Here is a 16,906-nt window from a genome sequence, read left to right on the forward strand (position 1 = left end):
ACGGCACAGCGGAGGGTTTTGTTTCGTTGGGGTCGTGGGTAATGCTCATGTGTTGTGTACTCCTTCGGAGATGGGTAGCCAATGACAGAGAGGGTGGTGAGATTCGGGATGCGAGCTGTTGTTGTGAATGGAGTCTGAGTCCGAGGTGTATCATTCGTTGAGGAGGATGAAGAAGCTCTCGGAGCGTTCGGAAGCCAAATGTGGTTGAGATAATGCCCCCATATAGGTAGAACAAGATGCACACCCCGTCGAATTCAGCCTTATGACATTCAACCGTTTCCGTACCCGTTGAAGGGCCGCAAGCTCAACAACGGCCCTCGGCGGCGGTTCGCAAAATGACGACGTTGGGTGGGGCAATTGCTAGCTTCGACTTGAACCTCACTTTCTTCAACCTCTCATGTCCCTCACCTTTGAGAGCTTCATCCCCCTTCTCACTAGCCCCTTAAATCACCCCCATCTTAAAACACTCAATTCCACTCCCATAACAGCCCCCAACTGAACCCCTATCAAAATGGCCTCCCGCCGCCTCCTAACCCTCCTCCCCCGAGCCGCCGCCCTCCCCTCCCCAGCAACCCGTCCCATTATCGCGACGACGAGATTGATCAATTCTCGTCAATACCACGACTCCCAAACCCAAACCCTCCAAGGCCCCCTCTACAAACACCTCACAACCACCTCCAAACCCTCCCCCACCCTCCAAAAAAGAGCCTATTCTTCCGACCCACCAGCCGGCGACAACCACCCCTCCAAAATCTACGACTTCTCCTCCCTCCAGAAACTAATCTCAAACCCGTCGCCCAAAGTGACAATAATCGGTACTACTTTTCCTCCCCCCCCCTTTTCTTACCACACCTTTTACTGACGGCAAAACAGACTCCCGCGAACCAGGCGAACTCCAACAAACAGGCCACATCCCCTCAGCAATCAACATCCCCGTTACCACCTCCCCCGACTCATTCTTCATCTCCCCCGAAGAATTCGAAGACCGGTTCGGGTTCCCCCGTCCCGCCAAAGACCAGGAACTTATCTTTTATTGCAAGGCTGGGGTCCGGAGTCGAGCGGCGGCTCAGCTCGCCAAGCAGGCTGGGTGGGAGAAGGTGGGGGAATATCCGGGTAGTTGGTTGGATTGGTTTGAGAAGGGGGGTGCGGTTGAGAGATCATGATTGGGATGTAAAGGGAGCAGGCAAGAGGAAAGGGTGAAGGAGCGGGCGGAGAAGGAAGCGATGGGCAAAATAAAGCGTCCATGTAGACATGAAAATATGCATGGCAACATGCAAGCACCATATAAGCCGGTGTGTAGAGAGTTGTTGAAAAACAAAGCTTGATATCACAATGCCATACTCGTACAACCCTAACCAAGCACGCCTAACCTTGGACAATGATAATTCCATGACTTTTTCGCCTGTGAACGCCCATTAAACCCATCTCGCACACTTCAAACTGACCTCACCCCAGTTCCAATACCTCTTCACCACTCTCTCCCCCGTTTCCCTTAGAAAAACATGGCCTGTTTATCCCCCCCATCCCCATCCCCACCCCCCGTCCCAGGCCCCGTCTCCTCCTTCCCCCCAGGCAGCGGGCTCCCATGCGCAAAAAACAGCACCTTGATCGCAATCGCCAACCCAAAGTGCAACGCCACCACCGCCACCAGCAACACCTTGCTGGTCTGCCTGTCGGTCGCGCTGAGGACAGGATACAAATTCCTCAACAAAAACGCCACACTAACCCCAAACCCAACCCCCACAAACACCCAGTTCAAAATCTTGATCGGCGACCAGCTCACGAGCGCGACAGGAATCCAAATCAAGTTCGAATACCCATACAACGCCCAGCACTCCAAAAGATTAGCCGACTCGGACCCAAAGTACCTCAGCGCAAGATACAGAACCACCGGGATGAAGGTCGTGTACCCGTAAACCAACCCAGCGGCGCCTATCGTTCGTCAGGTTAGCATCCTTCTCAATACCACCATATATCATATCAAAAAACATACCAGACAACAACCGAAAGTCATACGCAAAATTCCCCCTCCCCGTACTAGCCAGATAATCACTTATCGTCCCGCCCAAAAACAAAATCAACACCACCGTCGTCGCGATCCAAAACGGCCCGTACAAATCCGGGTTTCCCTCCAACACATCTAGGAAATTAGCCCGCGGGAACAGCGCAGCCCAGCACCGCTGCAAAACACTCGTCGTGTCCACGTCAAAGAACTGGGAGTAGAACCCAAGCGTCCAGATCAGCTTTTTTCCTCCACTTTGCCCCCCCCCGGAGGAGGAGGCTGTAGCTGGGAGGGGCAAACCAGATGGTTTGTTCAGGTTCGTTGTGGAGGAAAAATTGGACTGATGGAACTCGAGGTCTTCGCGGAGGTCTGTGTGGCCTAGGTCGCCCTGGGGGAGAAAAAGGTCAGTATAGGGGAGGGAAAGGGAAAGGAAGGGGGGAGAGATGAGTACTTCATCGTCTACGTCTACGACGGCGTCGTAGCCTGAGCGGGACATGTTGTCCTTTCGGGCAGAGGTGTTTGGAAACTGGAGAAGAGGAATCGATCCAGTGCGTATTTGTGTGATCAGGTTTCAAACTGGCGCAAAGGTGTTCGTTGTTGGAGCTACTGATGCTGCTCAATCTGGAAACGTTGAAGCTTTCAACTGGCGAGTGACAGCTTGCGATTGCGTTGCGTGGACACAGCGCCAATCTGAGCTCACACCCTGATGGCCGCCCGCTGTCTTGGCACTGTCACCCTGCAGCGGCCAGCAGTCATGACATAAGCTTGCGCACGTGCCTTTATGTCAAGAGCTCTCTCTGGCCTCTCAAGTCACGATATGTACAGAATCAAGACAAAACGATACAAAATCAGAGCCCACGTCATGTCATGAATTGATGGTCAGGAGTCTTAAGCTATGGTCATCCGGAATGTACAGCCATATTTGGTCGCCGTAAAAACCAACCCCCCTGCCAACCCAGTCGCGCAGAACGATACCCATGCCGAGAAAAAACCAAAAGACGCCAGACGACCTTGACCGATGAAGTGAAATCGCTTATTTGAGCTTCTTCTTGGGGCGGAGCTGGTTGGTGTGTCCGCACTTGCGCTTTCTGCAGTTGGTGGCACGGGGAGGGAGGCGAGCCTGTCGTCTGTTGTCAGCACATCTACCCTTCCTTATCTTCAAGAGTGTCCGACATACATAGCACTTGCGGCAAATCATCTTGTCGCAATTGAACTTGGAGGCAAGAGCCTTGAGCGAGGGCTCAATGATACCACCGCGGAGGCGGAGGACCAAGTGGAGGGTAGACTCCTACAAACGCAAAGACCGGTTAGCTGGCTGTGTTTCTTCGATTTCGAGATTCCGTGATCGGTTCGGTGCCTCGGGAATGCCAGCAAAGGTTCCTCCTCTTCTTAATGCTGATAACAATGCCCGAATCCTCCTTCCAACATTTGCCAGTCTCCCGATTCCCGCAGTCCGATCGATCCGTTTCGTTCGTTTGTTCAAAATCGTACCTTCTGGATGTTGTAGTCGGAGAGGGTGCGGCCATCCTCGAGCTGCTTGCCAGCAAAGATCAGGCGCTGCTGGTCAGGGGGGATGCCCTCCTTGTCCTGGATCTTGGCCTTGACATTGTCGATGGTGTCCGAGGACTCGACCTCGAGGGTGATGGTCTTACCCGTGAGGGTCTTCACGAAGATCTGCACTGTTCATTTTGAAAAACCCAGCGTTAGCATGTCTGAGCATTTCGCCATGCCAATAAATTCCGTCGTGACAATATCTGGGGGTGCTGGGCGAACGTACTCTTGACCGATTCCCACGAAGCTGGCTGATGAGGTTGACGAGAGAGTTCCAAGTGGAAGCGTAAATTTTGGTGGGGGTAAGAATCGCCTGCAGAACTGGGACCTAGGGCTCGCCGCCGGATATTTTAGGCAAACTTTGTGGGCCGGTCCGTGCGCACACCTTTCGCTCTGCAGCTTTCCGCACTGTGGGGCATCATCCGCCCGTCACTTGGCAGGGGTGCTCTCTTGTCACACTGAACCTGCTCTTGGTGAGCAGTCTCGCGGTAGACTGAGACTACAACGCCCTCTTCAGGTGTTTCAGGGCCCATCAACTCTCTCAAAAGGACTATTAGATGTATTTAAAGACCTTTCAACTACCCCTAAAGGCCTATAATCAACATTTAGCATCTTTAAAGGCTTATTAACTGTCTTATAAAGCATACCAACTATTTTGGAAGGCATATGGATTACCTTTCAAGGCCTCAAGCACGCGTCTGAGATGTAGATAGGAAATGGGTATCACATTGCTCTACACAAACAATCCTCTAAAATACCAAGTTTACTCCCCCCGATCTATCCACTCACCGATCCCCGATTCATGCTTGATCTGCTTCTTCTCCATTCTTTGCCAGTTATACAGCAACTGGTCCAGACTGTACACAGCCCTTACCAACTCCTCCAAACCCATGCCGGAAATGTCCGCAACAACCTCGTAGAACCTCTTTGCGTGCCCCTCAAGCTCCTCCACAAACCTATACTCTCGATAATCAGAACCGACCCTTTTCGTCTTGATCGCACCACCACCACCAGTTCTTGTCCTCGCGTCCAGCTGTGGCTTGATCAACTGCATGGCCTTCCCGACCCTTTGTAACCGCGCCTCAGTCTCGTCCTCAGTCGGCCCTTGCACTCTAGGCACAGGCGGAATCCTTTCGAGAGGAAATAGACGGTCGATTTCCGTTTCATTGGTGGGGTTCTTCTCAATTTGCGTGTCTTGAAACCAGTTCAGTAGTTCGGTGATATCCTTCTTGTCCATGGTCCAAATTTTCTGGGGGTTCGTGCCCTCGAATTCCAACATCGGTGGCTTCTTGTCTTCGTGATTGGCGAATTCCTGTTCCCAGACTTTCCAGTTCATCTTCATGGATAAGACGTCGTTGTGATCGCGCGGGTGTCGGTCGATGGAATCGAGGGGGTAGAGGTATTTCGTTGCCACGACTAAAGCTGCCGTTAATAGGACGTCTGGGATGTCGAGAAGAGTATGTCGCTCGTGGTTTGTCTCTCTGGTCGGGAAAGAGTAACGTAGCTGGAGTAATTCGCAGATGTTTTGTGCGTATGGGTGAACGTCCGCTATCCCCAGTCAGCACAGTCTCTAGAACAACCTATGAAGACACTTACCCGGAAGAGCCAAATCCTTGATACTCAAAAACAGCAACGGCGGCACCGCCACAGCCGGAAAAATCAACCCATGATTCTCCTTATACCCTATCAGCAACCCCATAACTCTCTTATGAAGCTCTCCTCCCTTGAATTTGACATATCTCGTCAACAAGCTCTGATGAGCCCAAATCGGCAGCCGGTCCTTCCACTCCTTGGGTATGTAATCAATCTGCCCCCCCCCCCCGTCAGCATTTTGTTTCCTTCCTATCCTCCAAAAGACAACTCACCGCCGACAAAAACGGCATCCACCCATTCCTCGCCCACCTCCAAACATCCCCCACCCTCACCGGCTCCCCCCCTCATCACACACCCCAAATAAACCAACCCCAACGTATCCATCACCCCGGCAAATCCCACAACTCACTCCCCAATCCCTCCTCCTATTTCCCCTTTCCCCCTCCCTCTCCGTCTGGCTACTAAACATCATCAACCCCCCTTCTTCCTCCTCCCCCTCATCCGCACTAACCCCCCCCTCCTCCGTTTCTTCCTCCTCTCCCCAGCCTCCCACTCCCAGCCTCCTCCCTCTTTTTCTCAATTCCCTTAAACCCCCCAACCCTCAGCAACCACAAATCCCTCACCACCCCCTCCAACTCCCCATTTAACCTCTTCTCTTTAATCAACCACCTCAACTGCTTCCTCAAAATAAGCTGCAAGCACTCCAAATACAACTTCCTCCCCTCATTCCCACTCAACTGCTGCTTAGGCTTCTCCCTCTTCTCCTTCTTCACCGTCAGCGTCTTGCCCATGGACCCGAACCCGTCGCCTTCTTGATCAACGTCGAATTGTACATAACCCTGGGGGCGCTGGGGTTAGCATATAACAATTGACTTGCAGAGGAGAGAGGACAGACAAACCTCAACCCGATGCCCATTCTGGCAAAACCTCATCCCGTTATCCAGATACCACTTTTTCGCGGGGCACTCCGAGCATGTCTGCCCCGAGGGAAAGCGGTGGTGTTTTCGCGGCGGGACCATCTTGTTTCCGAATCGACTACTAACCTGTGATGAGAAGAAAAGTAGCGTTTGTGTGGTTGTAGAAAAATCGAAGGGAAAAAAAAATTCAGTTCAAAGGGAGAGAGCTCACTTGTGTCAGTGGCTAAATATTTGTATGGTTGGAGAAAAAAAAACGTGAAGCCGGCGATGTGTTGAAATGTCAAAGCTTCTTTCTGACTACCAAATCGGGACAGCTACCTACCTACCATACACGCCACTGCAAAATAATTCGACACACATGATAATGTCTTGAACCGTGCCTTGAAAGATAATCGATGGGCTATAAAAGGCAATCAACAGACTTTTAAATATAGTATGGACCTCAAAAGATAGTTTATAGGCCTTAAAACATTACTAATAGGCCTTTAATGATAGGTAAGAGATCTCAAAAAATAATTAGTAGGCCTCGAATGATAGTCAACAGGCCTCGAATGATAGTCATCAAGTCTCGAAAGATAGTCAATAGGCCTTGAAAGATAGTCAACAGGCCTCAAAGCTCCTTTGATACGCCTCGTTCTTATTTTAGAAGACGGAAGTTGATAGTTGTCATGCGTATTGCTAAGTTACTGTCATATTCTCTAGCATTGGCCAAGATCTGCATGTTTAAACAGAGACCAGCTTGTATCGTCTCACACAAGTTCAAGACACATCCACATCACCTAACTACAAATCATAGAATGTTTGCAAACTGATTGGGAAAGCGTCTTCGATTCTACCGGGCGGCGCCCTCACTACCTGCGAGGGCCAGTTTCTCAGCTCACGTTCACCGCGGCGAACAGAACGAACAAATGCAGGATAGAGCGAGAGAAAGGAGACGTCATTTTTCATGCAAGACGAACGCCCATGCCGCAAAATTGTCCAGATAGAATCAATAAAGAACGCTACCGAGAACCCGTGACAATGACCAGCCCAAGAAATATCACAGTAGATATGAGATATCTCGCCGTCCAAGCGGACAGCTGACAGCAAAAATCGCCGTTTCCTGGCCGAAGGCCGGATTCCCCCTTCCCACCAATCACATCCCCAGTCATAGAGACGTTTATTTGGTGCCCTCCTTGGCATCGATAGCAGCCTCCTCACCCATGGCAGTCTGAACGGTGACAACTAGAGACAGGGTTAGTACCTGATTTGTTTGGCTTCAATAACCCAAGGCAAAACTTACGGGTTTCCTTCTCCTCCTCCTTGAAGAGCTTGTTGATCTTCTCGCCGACCTCGCCGTCAGGGAGCTTAACGTCATCCTTGAGGTCACCGTCGGCGGTCATGAGAGAGAGGAAACCGTCATCGGAGATATCGATCTAAATATCGCAGTCAGTGGCTGGTCTTGCTTTCCATGCACGACAGCGCGGCAAAACTCACGAGGGTGTACTCCTGACGCCTGACGACGGGGACGTCCATGTTGTGGGTGGAGGGGGAGAGATCTTCGAGCTTCTTGCCAGTGAAGATATCAAGGGCGACCAAGTGGACCTTGGCGTGACCGTGCTTGCCAGTCTTGGAGGTGGACATGTCGACGATCTTGCAGGGGCGGTTCTTGATCACGACGAAGCCGTTCTTGCGCAGAGCAGAGCACTGCATGGGGTAGGTGGTGGAGGCACCGGCATCACCGCCAGCCTCCATCTCGAAGTCGGCATCCTGGTGCTAGAGGGTACAAAAAAAGCATGTTAGCGTTATCACTATGTCTTGAGAGGCAAATCCAAGTAAGATGTAGGGTTCGTCAAAAGTGTGCGTGCGCATCGCGGGGTCGTCGTCGATGGTGTTGCGCAAAAGTGATAGATGGCCAGATGCGGGGTGGACTTTTTTTGCCGCCCAATGGCGCACACTTTCGACAATAGAGAGGCAGGGCACGAGAGCAGGACAAAGATATCACTACGTACTTCGGCCATTTTGATGAATCTGCGAAAAGATACTGGTTGTCTGGAGATAAGTCGTCCGACCAAGAAGAATGTCGAGATGGAGCCGTGGAGGGAGAAGGGTGAGGAGGAATGGGGACGGTAGGAGAGGAAGAAATTGAGCCCAGGTTTTGAGTGCAGAGCCGGAACGAGAGAAAAAGGCAGTTTCCCCGCCAAGTGGTGACCCCTCCTCTGTCTCGAACCTTGCACCTGTGCACCTGCCACTGGCCACCAAGCCACTGAAATTCGAATTTGAAGTGGTGGGCTTGCCCACCCGTTGCCTCACAAGGTCTAGCGCCGCTTCCAGACGTCCAAAGGTTTTTAAACCCCACATCACACAGCCTTTTATTTCACCCTCTTGTCATTGGAGATGTCAAACAGACAACAAATATGCCCCCCCTTCTTTGTGTCTGTGGCCAAGCTCAAGGTACCTTTGTGTGAGAGGTACCAAGCAAGGGCAGCAAACTTTGATAGCTATGGCCTACCTACCAATTGCCTTGCCGAATTCAAGACATTCATCTTTCTCTCTCTCTCTCTCTCTCTCTCGCTCTCTCTCCTGTCTCACAAACACTCTGCTGCCCCGCCTTGAATCGTGGTGCCTTGGGGCTAAACCTATTCCAGGGTAGCATCATTCGGGCTGGAACAGGCCCACTTGTGTCTTCGGAAGCCTTTTCTGATCCAGCCAATCAACGCCGACCGGCCTCGGACTGTGCTGCCAGCCTTGCCCAAGGCGCTCATGTCAGCGCACATGTCAGCCAAACGGCCTCCACCAGCTGTGCACAGGTGTCCATCTGCCAGAGCTCACCCAGCTCCGGCCAGCAGGGTTCACCGCGCAGCATGTCGACAACCGCCAGACGAGACGTCGGCAGCGCTGCTCACGATTATATTGTGTCTTATCGCTATTACTGACCCATACCAGCTGTCAAGATGTGGCTGGACAGGTTTGCAGCCCAGCAACAACCAGGCAGAAACAACTCACCACCTCCATCGAACCGATCATCACCACTGCCCCGTCGCACCTCCAGGTCGGGTGGCATCAGCCCCTATACAACCTCCCAACAACAACGGCCAGGGATATCACCTAGAGGGTCTTCCCTGTCGCTTGTATCCAACGATTCCTCCTCCTCCCTACTTGCCTCTTCACGGCGCGCCAATGGCTCCGCCCTGAGGCAGTCGACGACGGTGGACGATGCTCCCGATCCTGAGGAGGTGCTCGCCCGGATACTGGGCCCGTTGTCTGTCGATGTAGCGCCAGCGCAGCACAGCAGCTCGACTGGGATAACGGAGGAAGATTTGGAGTTGGAGTTTGACTTTGGTGGTCTGAGTTTGCGTGAGCTTGCTGAAAGTGACGATGCCGACCAACTAGAAACGGTGGACACGTACAGACCACAGACGGTAGAAGACTGTAGGTCATCGTCCCCAGCCTGCTGCAAGGCATTGCGTTTCCCTTCTTGTACTTATGATAGTTTCGCGTTAGTTGAACGAGATAAAGCCAAATTCGAAGAGCTTCACCGGTCCATTCGAGCGTGTGATGACATCCTGAATTCCGTCGAGACGAACCTGACCAGTTTCCGCAACGACCTCGCTGCTGTGTCTGCCGATATTGAGAGCCTCCAAGCCAGATCGACCGCCCTGAATGTCAGATTAGAAAACAGAAAGGCTGTTGAAAAGGCCTTGGGGCCGATAGTGGAGGAGCTCAGCGTGTCGCCCATGGTGGTTTCCAAGATTGCAGAGGGACACATCGACGAAGCATGGATCAAAACTCTAGCCGAGGTGGACAAGAGAGCTATGGCTCACAAGAAGAACTCGCAGCAACAAACGCAAAATAAAGCGCTGGCTGATACTGGGCCATTGTTGGAGAAGTTGGTTCTCAAGGTACTTGCCGCTTTTTACCCCTATTTAGCTCTACCCACTGACCATGGTGACCGCAGGCCATTGAAAGAATTCGAGACTTTCTCGTGGCCCAGATCAAAGCCTTGCGATCCCCCAACATTAACGCCCAAATCATCCAACAACAAAATTTCATCAAGTTCAAGGACCTGTTTGGCTTCCTCAACCGTCACCAGCCAGTCCTAGCAGGGGAAATATGCCAAGCCTACCTCAACACCATGAGGTGGTACTACCTCAACCAGTTCACCCGTTACGAAAAGGCGCTCCTAAGACTCAAGTTGCATGTCCTGGACAAAAACGACGTTCTAGGCCACGACGACAGCCCCACCACCCGCCGAACCACTCTTCTATCCTCCTCCAAACTCGCCCCCGGCGCCCCTCCGCACGATGCTTTCAACCTCGGCCGGAGGATTGATGTCCTCAAAAATAACAACAACCTGGCCATCTCTTCTTACCTCGCCGAGGAGGACACCTCGACTCACTACCTGGAGACGGTGTTCAGAAACTTCAACCTGGCGTTGATAGACAACGCCACGGCGGAATATACCTTTTTGGCAGGATTCTTCTCCCCAGCCCTATCGTACGGCACGATAAGCAGGCACTTTACTCAGATATTCGAGCCCACCTTCTCCGTCGGGCAGCAGCTCACTCGACAGCTCGTGTCTGAAACATACGATGCGCTGGGTGTCCTGTTGTGTCTCCGGCTCAACCAAAAATACGCGTTTGAACTCCAGCGTCGCCGGATCCCGTCGGTGGACTCTTATATTAATGGCACGGGCATGGAGCTCTGGCCGAGGCTGCAGTCCATCATGGACGCGCATCGGGAGTCGGTCAAGACTTTCACGAACGGTTTGGGCACGAAGCAGCCGACGGCTGCGGTGGCCAAGGCGGCGAGCGCGGCGCCGCACGTGGTGACGCAGAGGTTTGGGCAGCTGTTGCATGGGATACTGGCTTTGAGCACGGAGGCTGGGGATGACGAGCCGGTGGTGGCGAGCTTGAGGAGGTTGGGGGGGGAGGTGGAGAGGTTTTTGGAGGGGTGGAGCAGGACTCGGTTTGGGGAGGTGGAGGGACGGAAGGGGAGGAGGTTTTTGTATAATAATTGGAGCTTGGTGTTGACTATTCTTGGGGATGTGGCGCTGGAGGGGGAGGGGAAGATGGGGAGGGAGTTTGTGGGGTGGGTGGAGGGGTTGAAGGGGAAGTACCAGGAGGATGGTTGAGGAGTGTGAAGTTGGTTGGTGGAGTGGAATGGTACAAGACCTAGGTAGGTTTGTTATAGTCAAAAGAATGGGATGTGAATGATAATGGTTCAGCAAAGCTATTGAATTGTGTTATGACTTCTTTGAAACAGAGCTGGATTTGTCTTTGGTGGCCCGATTGCATGCTGAGTCTTGCCGCGGTTGCAACCCGGTCCCGGGTATTTCTGGAAGTTGTGGAGGACTGGAGAAGGCATTTTCCCCTGAGCGGACGCAAGATTCCCGTCCCAGGGGATACCACCAAGCATTTTGGTGGCTGTTCTCGGCAGATTCTTGGTGAGCTTGTTTTCTCGTCAGTTGGTTTATTTTTGTCTATTTTGCCTGGGCAGCATGTGCCGAAATCCGAACAGATTGATTGCTTTCTTTCAACACCTGTTGCTGATGAGATGCGGAGGTTCTCACTTTCTTGAACAGGATAGCACTTATGTTGTTGTTATCTTGATGAACTTGTTCATATACGTTCAACATTTTTTCTGGTGTAAGATAATCTACCTTATGTCTGCTTTCACAAAATCAGATGTTTTGGTTTATTTTCAGTGTTCACCTTGGAATTCAGAAGCCGATGCTGTGCAACTGCAGCTGAGAAAGAAGCGACAGGTCGATGACACCTTCCTCATGAACACCAAGGCCCACTCCGGCACTGATGGTCCAACAGACCGTCCCATGAGTAGGTCGTTCTTTCCCAAGTTCAATCATCGCATGTCTTAGTCGCCTCAACAGATCATGATAAGCATAGCCTGGAAGTCTAATCTGGCGGAATTTCCTGTTTAGATGCCATGAAAATGCGTCCGTCACCTCTCATCCCTTCAATCCGGTCCAGCATCATCTGGTGCTGGATATCGGCATCACAACAGCTACCCAAGTTTTGGTCATCTTGGATGTTGGACTGGCATATCTTACAGTCTTGCGCAAGAGTATATCCATCCGCTGTCTAAACTCATCTCATCTTCTTTCATCTGCCCACCATCCCGTCTTTAAGCCGTTCACCTTGCTTCTTCACCAACCTGAGCTCACTCAGCTGGCCATCTGAACTTCTGCAAAAACCTTGTGCTAGCCTAGGTAGCTGGTGGCAATTGCAACACATCACATTCCAGGGCTGATCAGATCTGGTGAGATATATCTCCGTCGAACGCGTGGGCACACCTGTGAGCCATTTCGTTTGGCCGGCTAAAGCTAACTCATTTGTAGATATTGGACTCTCCCGTCCTGCTCCCACCACCTTGCAGACGTACGTAACCACCATCTTCGCCGTTCTGGTCAAGACAAGCGACCTGTATGGGCCTGTGCCTGGCTCCCGTGGGCCTGGGTCCAGCAGTTGTTGGGCTTTTTGTCGATCTTGGTGAAGTGCCGTACTCTTCCCCGGTTGCACTGTTGTCCGGCAAGGAACTTTTCCAGTCATCATTGTAACCACGAGGGGGTGGTGGGCACCGGGACCGAGAAGCCGTGCGGTGACCCGGAGCAAGGCGTTTGCTTGTTTTTCTGGTCTGTCTTGTCCTGAGATAAGACACGGGCAGGCCCGCTTTCCTTCTTATACGAAGGCTGGGCATCTGATGTCTCCCATCGTCGAGCGTTTGCCTGCACGTACCCGTTCGGTTGTGCAACTTTCCGTCGACCGCCTCTTTATTGTCCGCTGGTGGACACGGGTGGCTGTTGCTATTGCGTTTGGCTGTATCTGGCACCTCAACTCGAGCCGTCATTCTGGAAAACCTCCGACTACTGCTATAGCCTCCTCGAAATTATTGTTGGCGAAGGCATTGCGGTATACTTGAGCCTCATCTCCCCCCTATACTCGGCAACATGGCGGCCGGTATCACAGAATCATGGCCGATCAACGAGGTAGGTGCCACGACTCAAATCTTTGCTGGACCTCCAACTTACATGTTAAACAGATCGTTTATACTGCCATCGTGGGCTTGATTATGGTGGCAGCTTTTCTCGAATGGTTTCTCTGGATCGCTGCCTTCATGTACTGTCTGTGGAAGGTCTTTGTAAAGGCAGAACACTGGACGGTAAGATTCCTGGCTGTACTGATTGGCACCGCCTTTCTTCTTCTCAGGTAACACCTCTCCTGTCTTTTCCAGATATGCTTTTGCTGAATGTTCAAAGATTCATCTTCCTCCCCATCATGGTGGTCACGCTACCGTTACCAAGCGCGGTTGTTAGAATCTGGCCCACGGCAATGGTCAGCTTTCTCCAATGGTTCGCCTTTTACAGTTTTGCTGGTCTCTTGACTCTCCCCTGGCTTTTCTGCGTCTACCAGATTGTCACACATCAACTTGGAAGAAAGAAGCGCATTAAACAAGTGCTTGACGAGGTGTCGGCTCCCAAGGTGGTTATTGTCATGCCTTGCTATAAGGAGGAACCCGACGTTCTCGTCACCGCCGTCAACTCGGTCGTCGACTGCGATTACCCACCGTCCTGCATCCACGTCTTCCTGTCCTTTGACGGGGACCAGGAGGACGAGCTATATCTCAACACCATCGAGAAACTCGGGGTGCCCTTGACACTCGAGTCATATCCTAAAAGCATAGATGTCGCGTACAGGGCCGCTCGCATCACAGTATCTCGATTTCCTCATGGTGGAAAGCGCCATTGCCAAAAGATGACCTTCAAGCTCATTGACAAGGTCTACCACGAGTACCTGAAGAGAAACGACAACCTCTTCATCCTCTTCATCGACTCCGACTGCATATTGGATAGAGTCTGCCTGCAGAACTTTGTCTACGACATGGAGCTCAGCCCCGGAAACAGCAGAGACATGTTGGCCATGACGGGTGTCATTACCTCGACTACTCGGAAACACAGCCTCATCACGCTTCTTCAGGACATGGAGTACATACACGGCCAGTTGTTTGAGCGTACGGTGGAGTCGGGCTGCGGAGCAGTATCCTGTCTCCCCGGTGCCCTTACCATGTTGCGATTTTCAGCGTTTCGTCGAATGGCCAAGTACTACTTTGCTGACAAGGCCGAGCAGTGTGAAGACCTGTTTGACTTTGCAAAAAGTCATCTGGGAGAGGACCGATGGCTGACCCATCTGTTCATGATTGGTGCTAAGAAGCGGTATCAAATTCAGATGTGCACCTCGGCGTTTTGCAAAACGGAAGCTGTCCAGACGATGCGGTCTCTTATCAAGCAACGGCGTCGATGGTTCCTCGGCTTCATCACCAACGAAGTCTGCATGCTGACGGACTGGAGGCTGTGGAAGAAGTACCCGATCCTTTGCTTGGTTCGGTTCATGCAGAACACGATACGGACGACGGCTTTGCTGTTCTTCATCATGGTCCTGGCACTGATGACGACGACCAAGAGAATTAACGACCTTCCTGTGGGCTTCATTGCCATCTCGCTCGGTCTCAACTGGCTGATGATGGTCTATTTTGGGGCCAAGCTCAGGAGGTTCAAGATCTGGCTTTACCCGCTGATGTTTGTGTTGAATCCGTTTTTCAACTGGTACTATATGGTTTACGGCATCTTCACCGCTGGTCAGAGGACCTGGGGAGGGCCACGCGCCGACGCTGCGGCAGCCGACTCGACCACAACAGCTCAGGAGGCAATCGAGCAGGCCGAAAAGGCCGGTGATGATCTAAACATTGTTCCCGAGTCTTTTATTCCGGCGGCACAGGAAAGGAAGGGTGTTGAAAAGGTGAACGCCAGTGCTATCAAGAGATCCAAGAGCGTTTTACAGCCGCCCAACCAAGTTATTGGCAAATTCGCGGCGCCTGAACGGACGCCAAGTGGATGGTATCAGCATCCAGATGAGTCCATGGCAAGTGTTGGTGTATTTGCCGGGTCGTCATCTCGCCTCGAACGAAAGGCGGATGTGCCAGAGCGGGACTCGATCGACAGCTCATCTTCGGCGCACACTGGAAGCTATTCGGTCTATATGCCACGCAGAGTGGAAAGCATCATGGGCGAAGAGGACCGGCGCAAATATGACCTAGCACATGCCAGCCAGGTCAACCAGTTTGCAAGCGCTTCGAGGATATTTCAGGGTCCACCAACAGGTCAAGTGTACGAGTATCCGGAATCCGAACTCCAGAGGGCAGGATTTAGAGACCCCGGGGTACCCAACTCGAACCGGCCCGGGACGCACAGGAGGCTCGGCAGCAACGGCAGCACAGGCTCCCAGAGCGTGGGAAGCTCACTCCAAGACCCTCACGGTCCAGAATCATCAGTGGAATCATTCCAGACATCTCGTCAGTCGCCAGTGCCACGGCCAGTCTCAGCTGCAGGACGATCTGGTAGGACACCGCTTGGTCGAGCTAGCTGGATGCATACATCATCCACAGAACAAGTCGAAACGCAAATCGATGAATCTCAGAGCCATCTCGGGGCAGCATCACAACCTCGCCAGGGACCACCAAGAGGTGACCACCGCCGATAGTTGAGGCGGACAGGCGAACTCGGGGACACAGGCTCTGATGCAGACACGCATCGACTGCTCATACGACCGAAACGGCTGTGTCCAACTTCATCAGGGGGTAGGCATCGAATGGTGGCTATCACGGCGCGAACTGCCATGCCTGCACGGGCAACAAACGTTTTTCTTCGCAATGGTCAGGGCAGAGACGGAAATGGGCTATAAAAAACACTCAGTCTTGATAAAAAGGGGTGATATTACGGGGTGAGAGAGATGATTTTTTTTGGAACTCTACCGTTAGAGTGATTTTGGAACGTTTTTCATGGGCTGGAATGCACCACGTGTAACCTGTATTGTATCCAAAGATAATGTTGTACCTAGTTTTCCTTTGCTTCTTGGCGTTGTTATATTAAAGACACTGACTCGATTCGGAACAAATGCGAAGCGTGGGAGAGGCGAGACCGCATGACACGAATCCACGACGATGGTGTTGCAAAGCCTGAGGTTTACGTGATGGGTTCAACGCCCGTGGGTCTGTGAGGCTGGGCATGACAAACAGTAAGTCTGACGGCCGGCCCGGCAACCAACCCATCCAGCAATTACATGCGTCTCCCGGGCCGGGTTATTGGGCAGCTAACATAGGACTTTGTGGGATGGCAAGTCCTTGGTGATGATCGGGAATCTTCTGGATAATTCTCACCTGTGTGTTGGAGATTTATTGGGCAGCTATGGTGACCTGATGTTTTGTGATGGAAACAGGTTACACAAAGTCTTAGGAGTGGGAGACTGAGAGATTGTCAAGCATACTACAATACGGTATATGGTGTATATAGAGAGATCAGTCTTGGCCCATCAAGGTGATGCTGTTCATAGCGGGGCAGTTTTGACAGAAAAATGCGGAGGAAGAGAGGGATGGAAAGAAAACTTGACCGCCAACCCCGAGCCACGGATGCCCCTCGCCCCCCGAGCAGCGCGGTTGCCCCGCCCTTGCGAAAATGTCGTTTTTCAGGTCCAGGAGGACACAAGAAAAAAAAAGAGATGGTGGGGTGATGGGTGTACGGTATGGGGTGGAAGGAGTGATAGGGGGGAAAGCAGGGCTTATCGCTAATCGGCAGTGAGAAATCTTATCGCGTTGCCCCTCGTTGCTTGGCAATCAGCATGATGCAATGGTGAAGCGCTGTCAGAGAAGAAGTTGAGATGGCAAGTGCACTGGGTTGTAGAGTTGATAAGATGAATGGATGACTTTGATGATACCTACTGCCTAGACATATCATTTCCTGCATGATAGACACATGAGAAATGACTTGCAAAAAAAAAGCAAAAAAAAAGAAAGA

General features: G+C 52.0%; 7 protein-coding genes across 7 annotated transcripts; 4 read left to right on the forward strand and 3 right to left on the reverse strand.

Annotated features, from left to right (window-relative positions):
* The first annotated feature begins 168 nt into the window (after positions 1–168).
* On the forward strand, positions 169–1,485 carry RDL2 (Thiosulfate sulfurtransferase rdl2, mitochondrial). The gene is made up of 2 exons (XM_062945560.1): positions 169–815; positions 874–1,485. The coding sequence occupies exons 1-2, from the start codon at positions 512–514 to the stop codon at positions 1,161–1,163; spliced, it is 594 nt and encodes a 197-aa protein (XP_062801553.1). The 5' UTR covers positions 169–511; the 3' UTR covers positions 1,164–1,485.
* QC764_304435 (uncharacterized protein) lies at positions 1,340–2,498 on the reverse strand (the record flags this gene model as incomplete). The annotated part of the gene is made up of 3 exons (XM_062945561.1): positions 1,340–1,932; positions 1,994–2,390; positions 2,454–2,498. The coding sequence occupies 3 exons, from the start codon at positions 2,496–2,498 to the stop codon at positions 1,493–1,495; spliced, it is 882 nt and encodes a 293-aa protein (XP_062801554.1). The 3' UTR covers positions 1,340–1,492.
* Positions 2,499–3,035: 537 nt separating this feature from the next.
* On the reverse strand, positions 3,036–6,296 carry QC764_0051570 (uncharacterized protein; the record flags this gene model as incomplete). Its single annotated transcript, XM_062940416.1, has 8 exons — positions 6,046–6,296; positions 5,658–5,985; positions 5,419–5,489; positions 5,150–5,360; positions 4,343–5,101; positions 3,494–3,681; positions 3,180–3,290; positions 3,036–3,122 (listed from the first exon to the last, which is right to left on the reverse strand). Exons 1-8 carry the CDS (start codon positions 6,163–6,165, stop codon positions 3,036–3,038), a joined length of 1,875 nt encoding a protein of 624 aa, XP_062801555.1. The 5' UTR covers positions 6,166–6,296.
* Positions 6,297–6,897: 601 nt separating this feature from the next.
* ANB1 (translation initiation factor eIF5A) lies at positions 6,898–8,423 on the reverse strand. The gene is made up of 4 exons (XM_062945562.1): positions 8,055–8,423; positions 7,540–7,818; positions 7,346–7,478; positions 6,898–7,287 (listed from the first exon to the last, which is right to left on the reverse strand). The coding sequence occupies exons 1-4, from the start codon at positions 8,061–8,063 to the stop codon at positions 7,223–7,225; spliced, it is 486 nt and encodes a 161-aa protein (XP_062801556.1). The 5' UTR covers positions 8,064–8,423; the 3' UTR covers positions 6,898–7,222.
* VPS52 (Vacuolar protein sorting-associated protein 52) lies at positions 8,424–11,272 on the forward strand. Its single transcript, XM_062945563.1, has 3 exons — positions 8,424–9,474; positions 9,547–9,944; positions 10,001–11,272. Exons 1-3 carry the CDS (start codon positions 8,997–8,999, stop codon positions 11,174–11,176), a joined length of 2,052 nt encoding a protein of 683 aa, XP_062801557.1. The 5' UTR covers positions 8,424–8,996; the 3' UTR covers positions 11,177–11,272.
* Positions 11,273–11,768: 496 nt separating this feature from the next.
* Positions 11,769–12,242, forward strand: QC764_0051600 (uncharacterized protein; the record flags this gene model as incomplete). The annotated part of the gene is made up of 2 exons (XM_062940417.1): positions 11,769–11,879; positions 12,067–12,242. Exons 1-2 carry the CDS (start codon positions 11,828–11,830, stop codon positions 12,240–12,242), a joined length of 228 nt encoding a protein of 75 aa, XP_062801558.1. The 5' UTR covers positions 11,769–11,827.
* A 767-nt stretch (positions 12,243–13,009) lies between these two features.
* On the forward strand, positions 13,010–16,825 carry QC764_304480 (uncharacterized protein; the record flags this gene model as incomplete). The annotated part of the gene is made up of 3 exons (XM_062945564.1): positions 13,010–13,048; positions 13,102–13,268; positions 13,319–16,825. The coding sequence occupies 3 exons, from the start codon at positions 13,010–13,012 to the stop codon at positions 15,594–15,596; spliced, it is 2,484 nt and encodes an 827-aa protein (XP_062801559.1). The 3' UTR covers positions 15,597–16,825.
* Between the last annotated feature and the right edge of the window lie 81 nt (positions 16,826–16,906).

The sequence above is a fragment of the Podospora pseudoanserina genome, chromosome 3 (genome assembly GCF_035222485.1).
Source record: "Podospora pseudoanserina strain CBS 124.78 chromosome 3, whole genome shotgun sequence".
NCBI lineage: Eukaryota > Fungi > Ascomycota > Sordariomycetes > Sordariales > Podosporaceae > Podospora > Podospora pseudoanserina.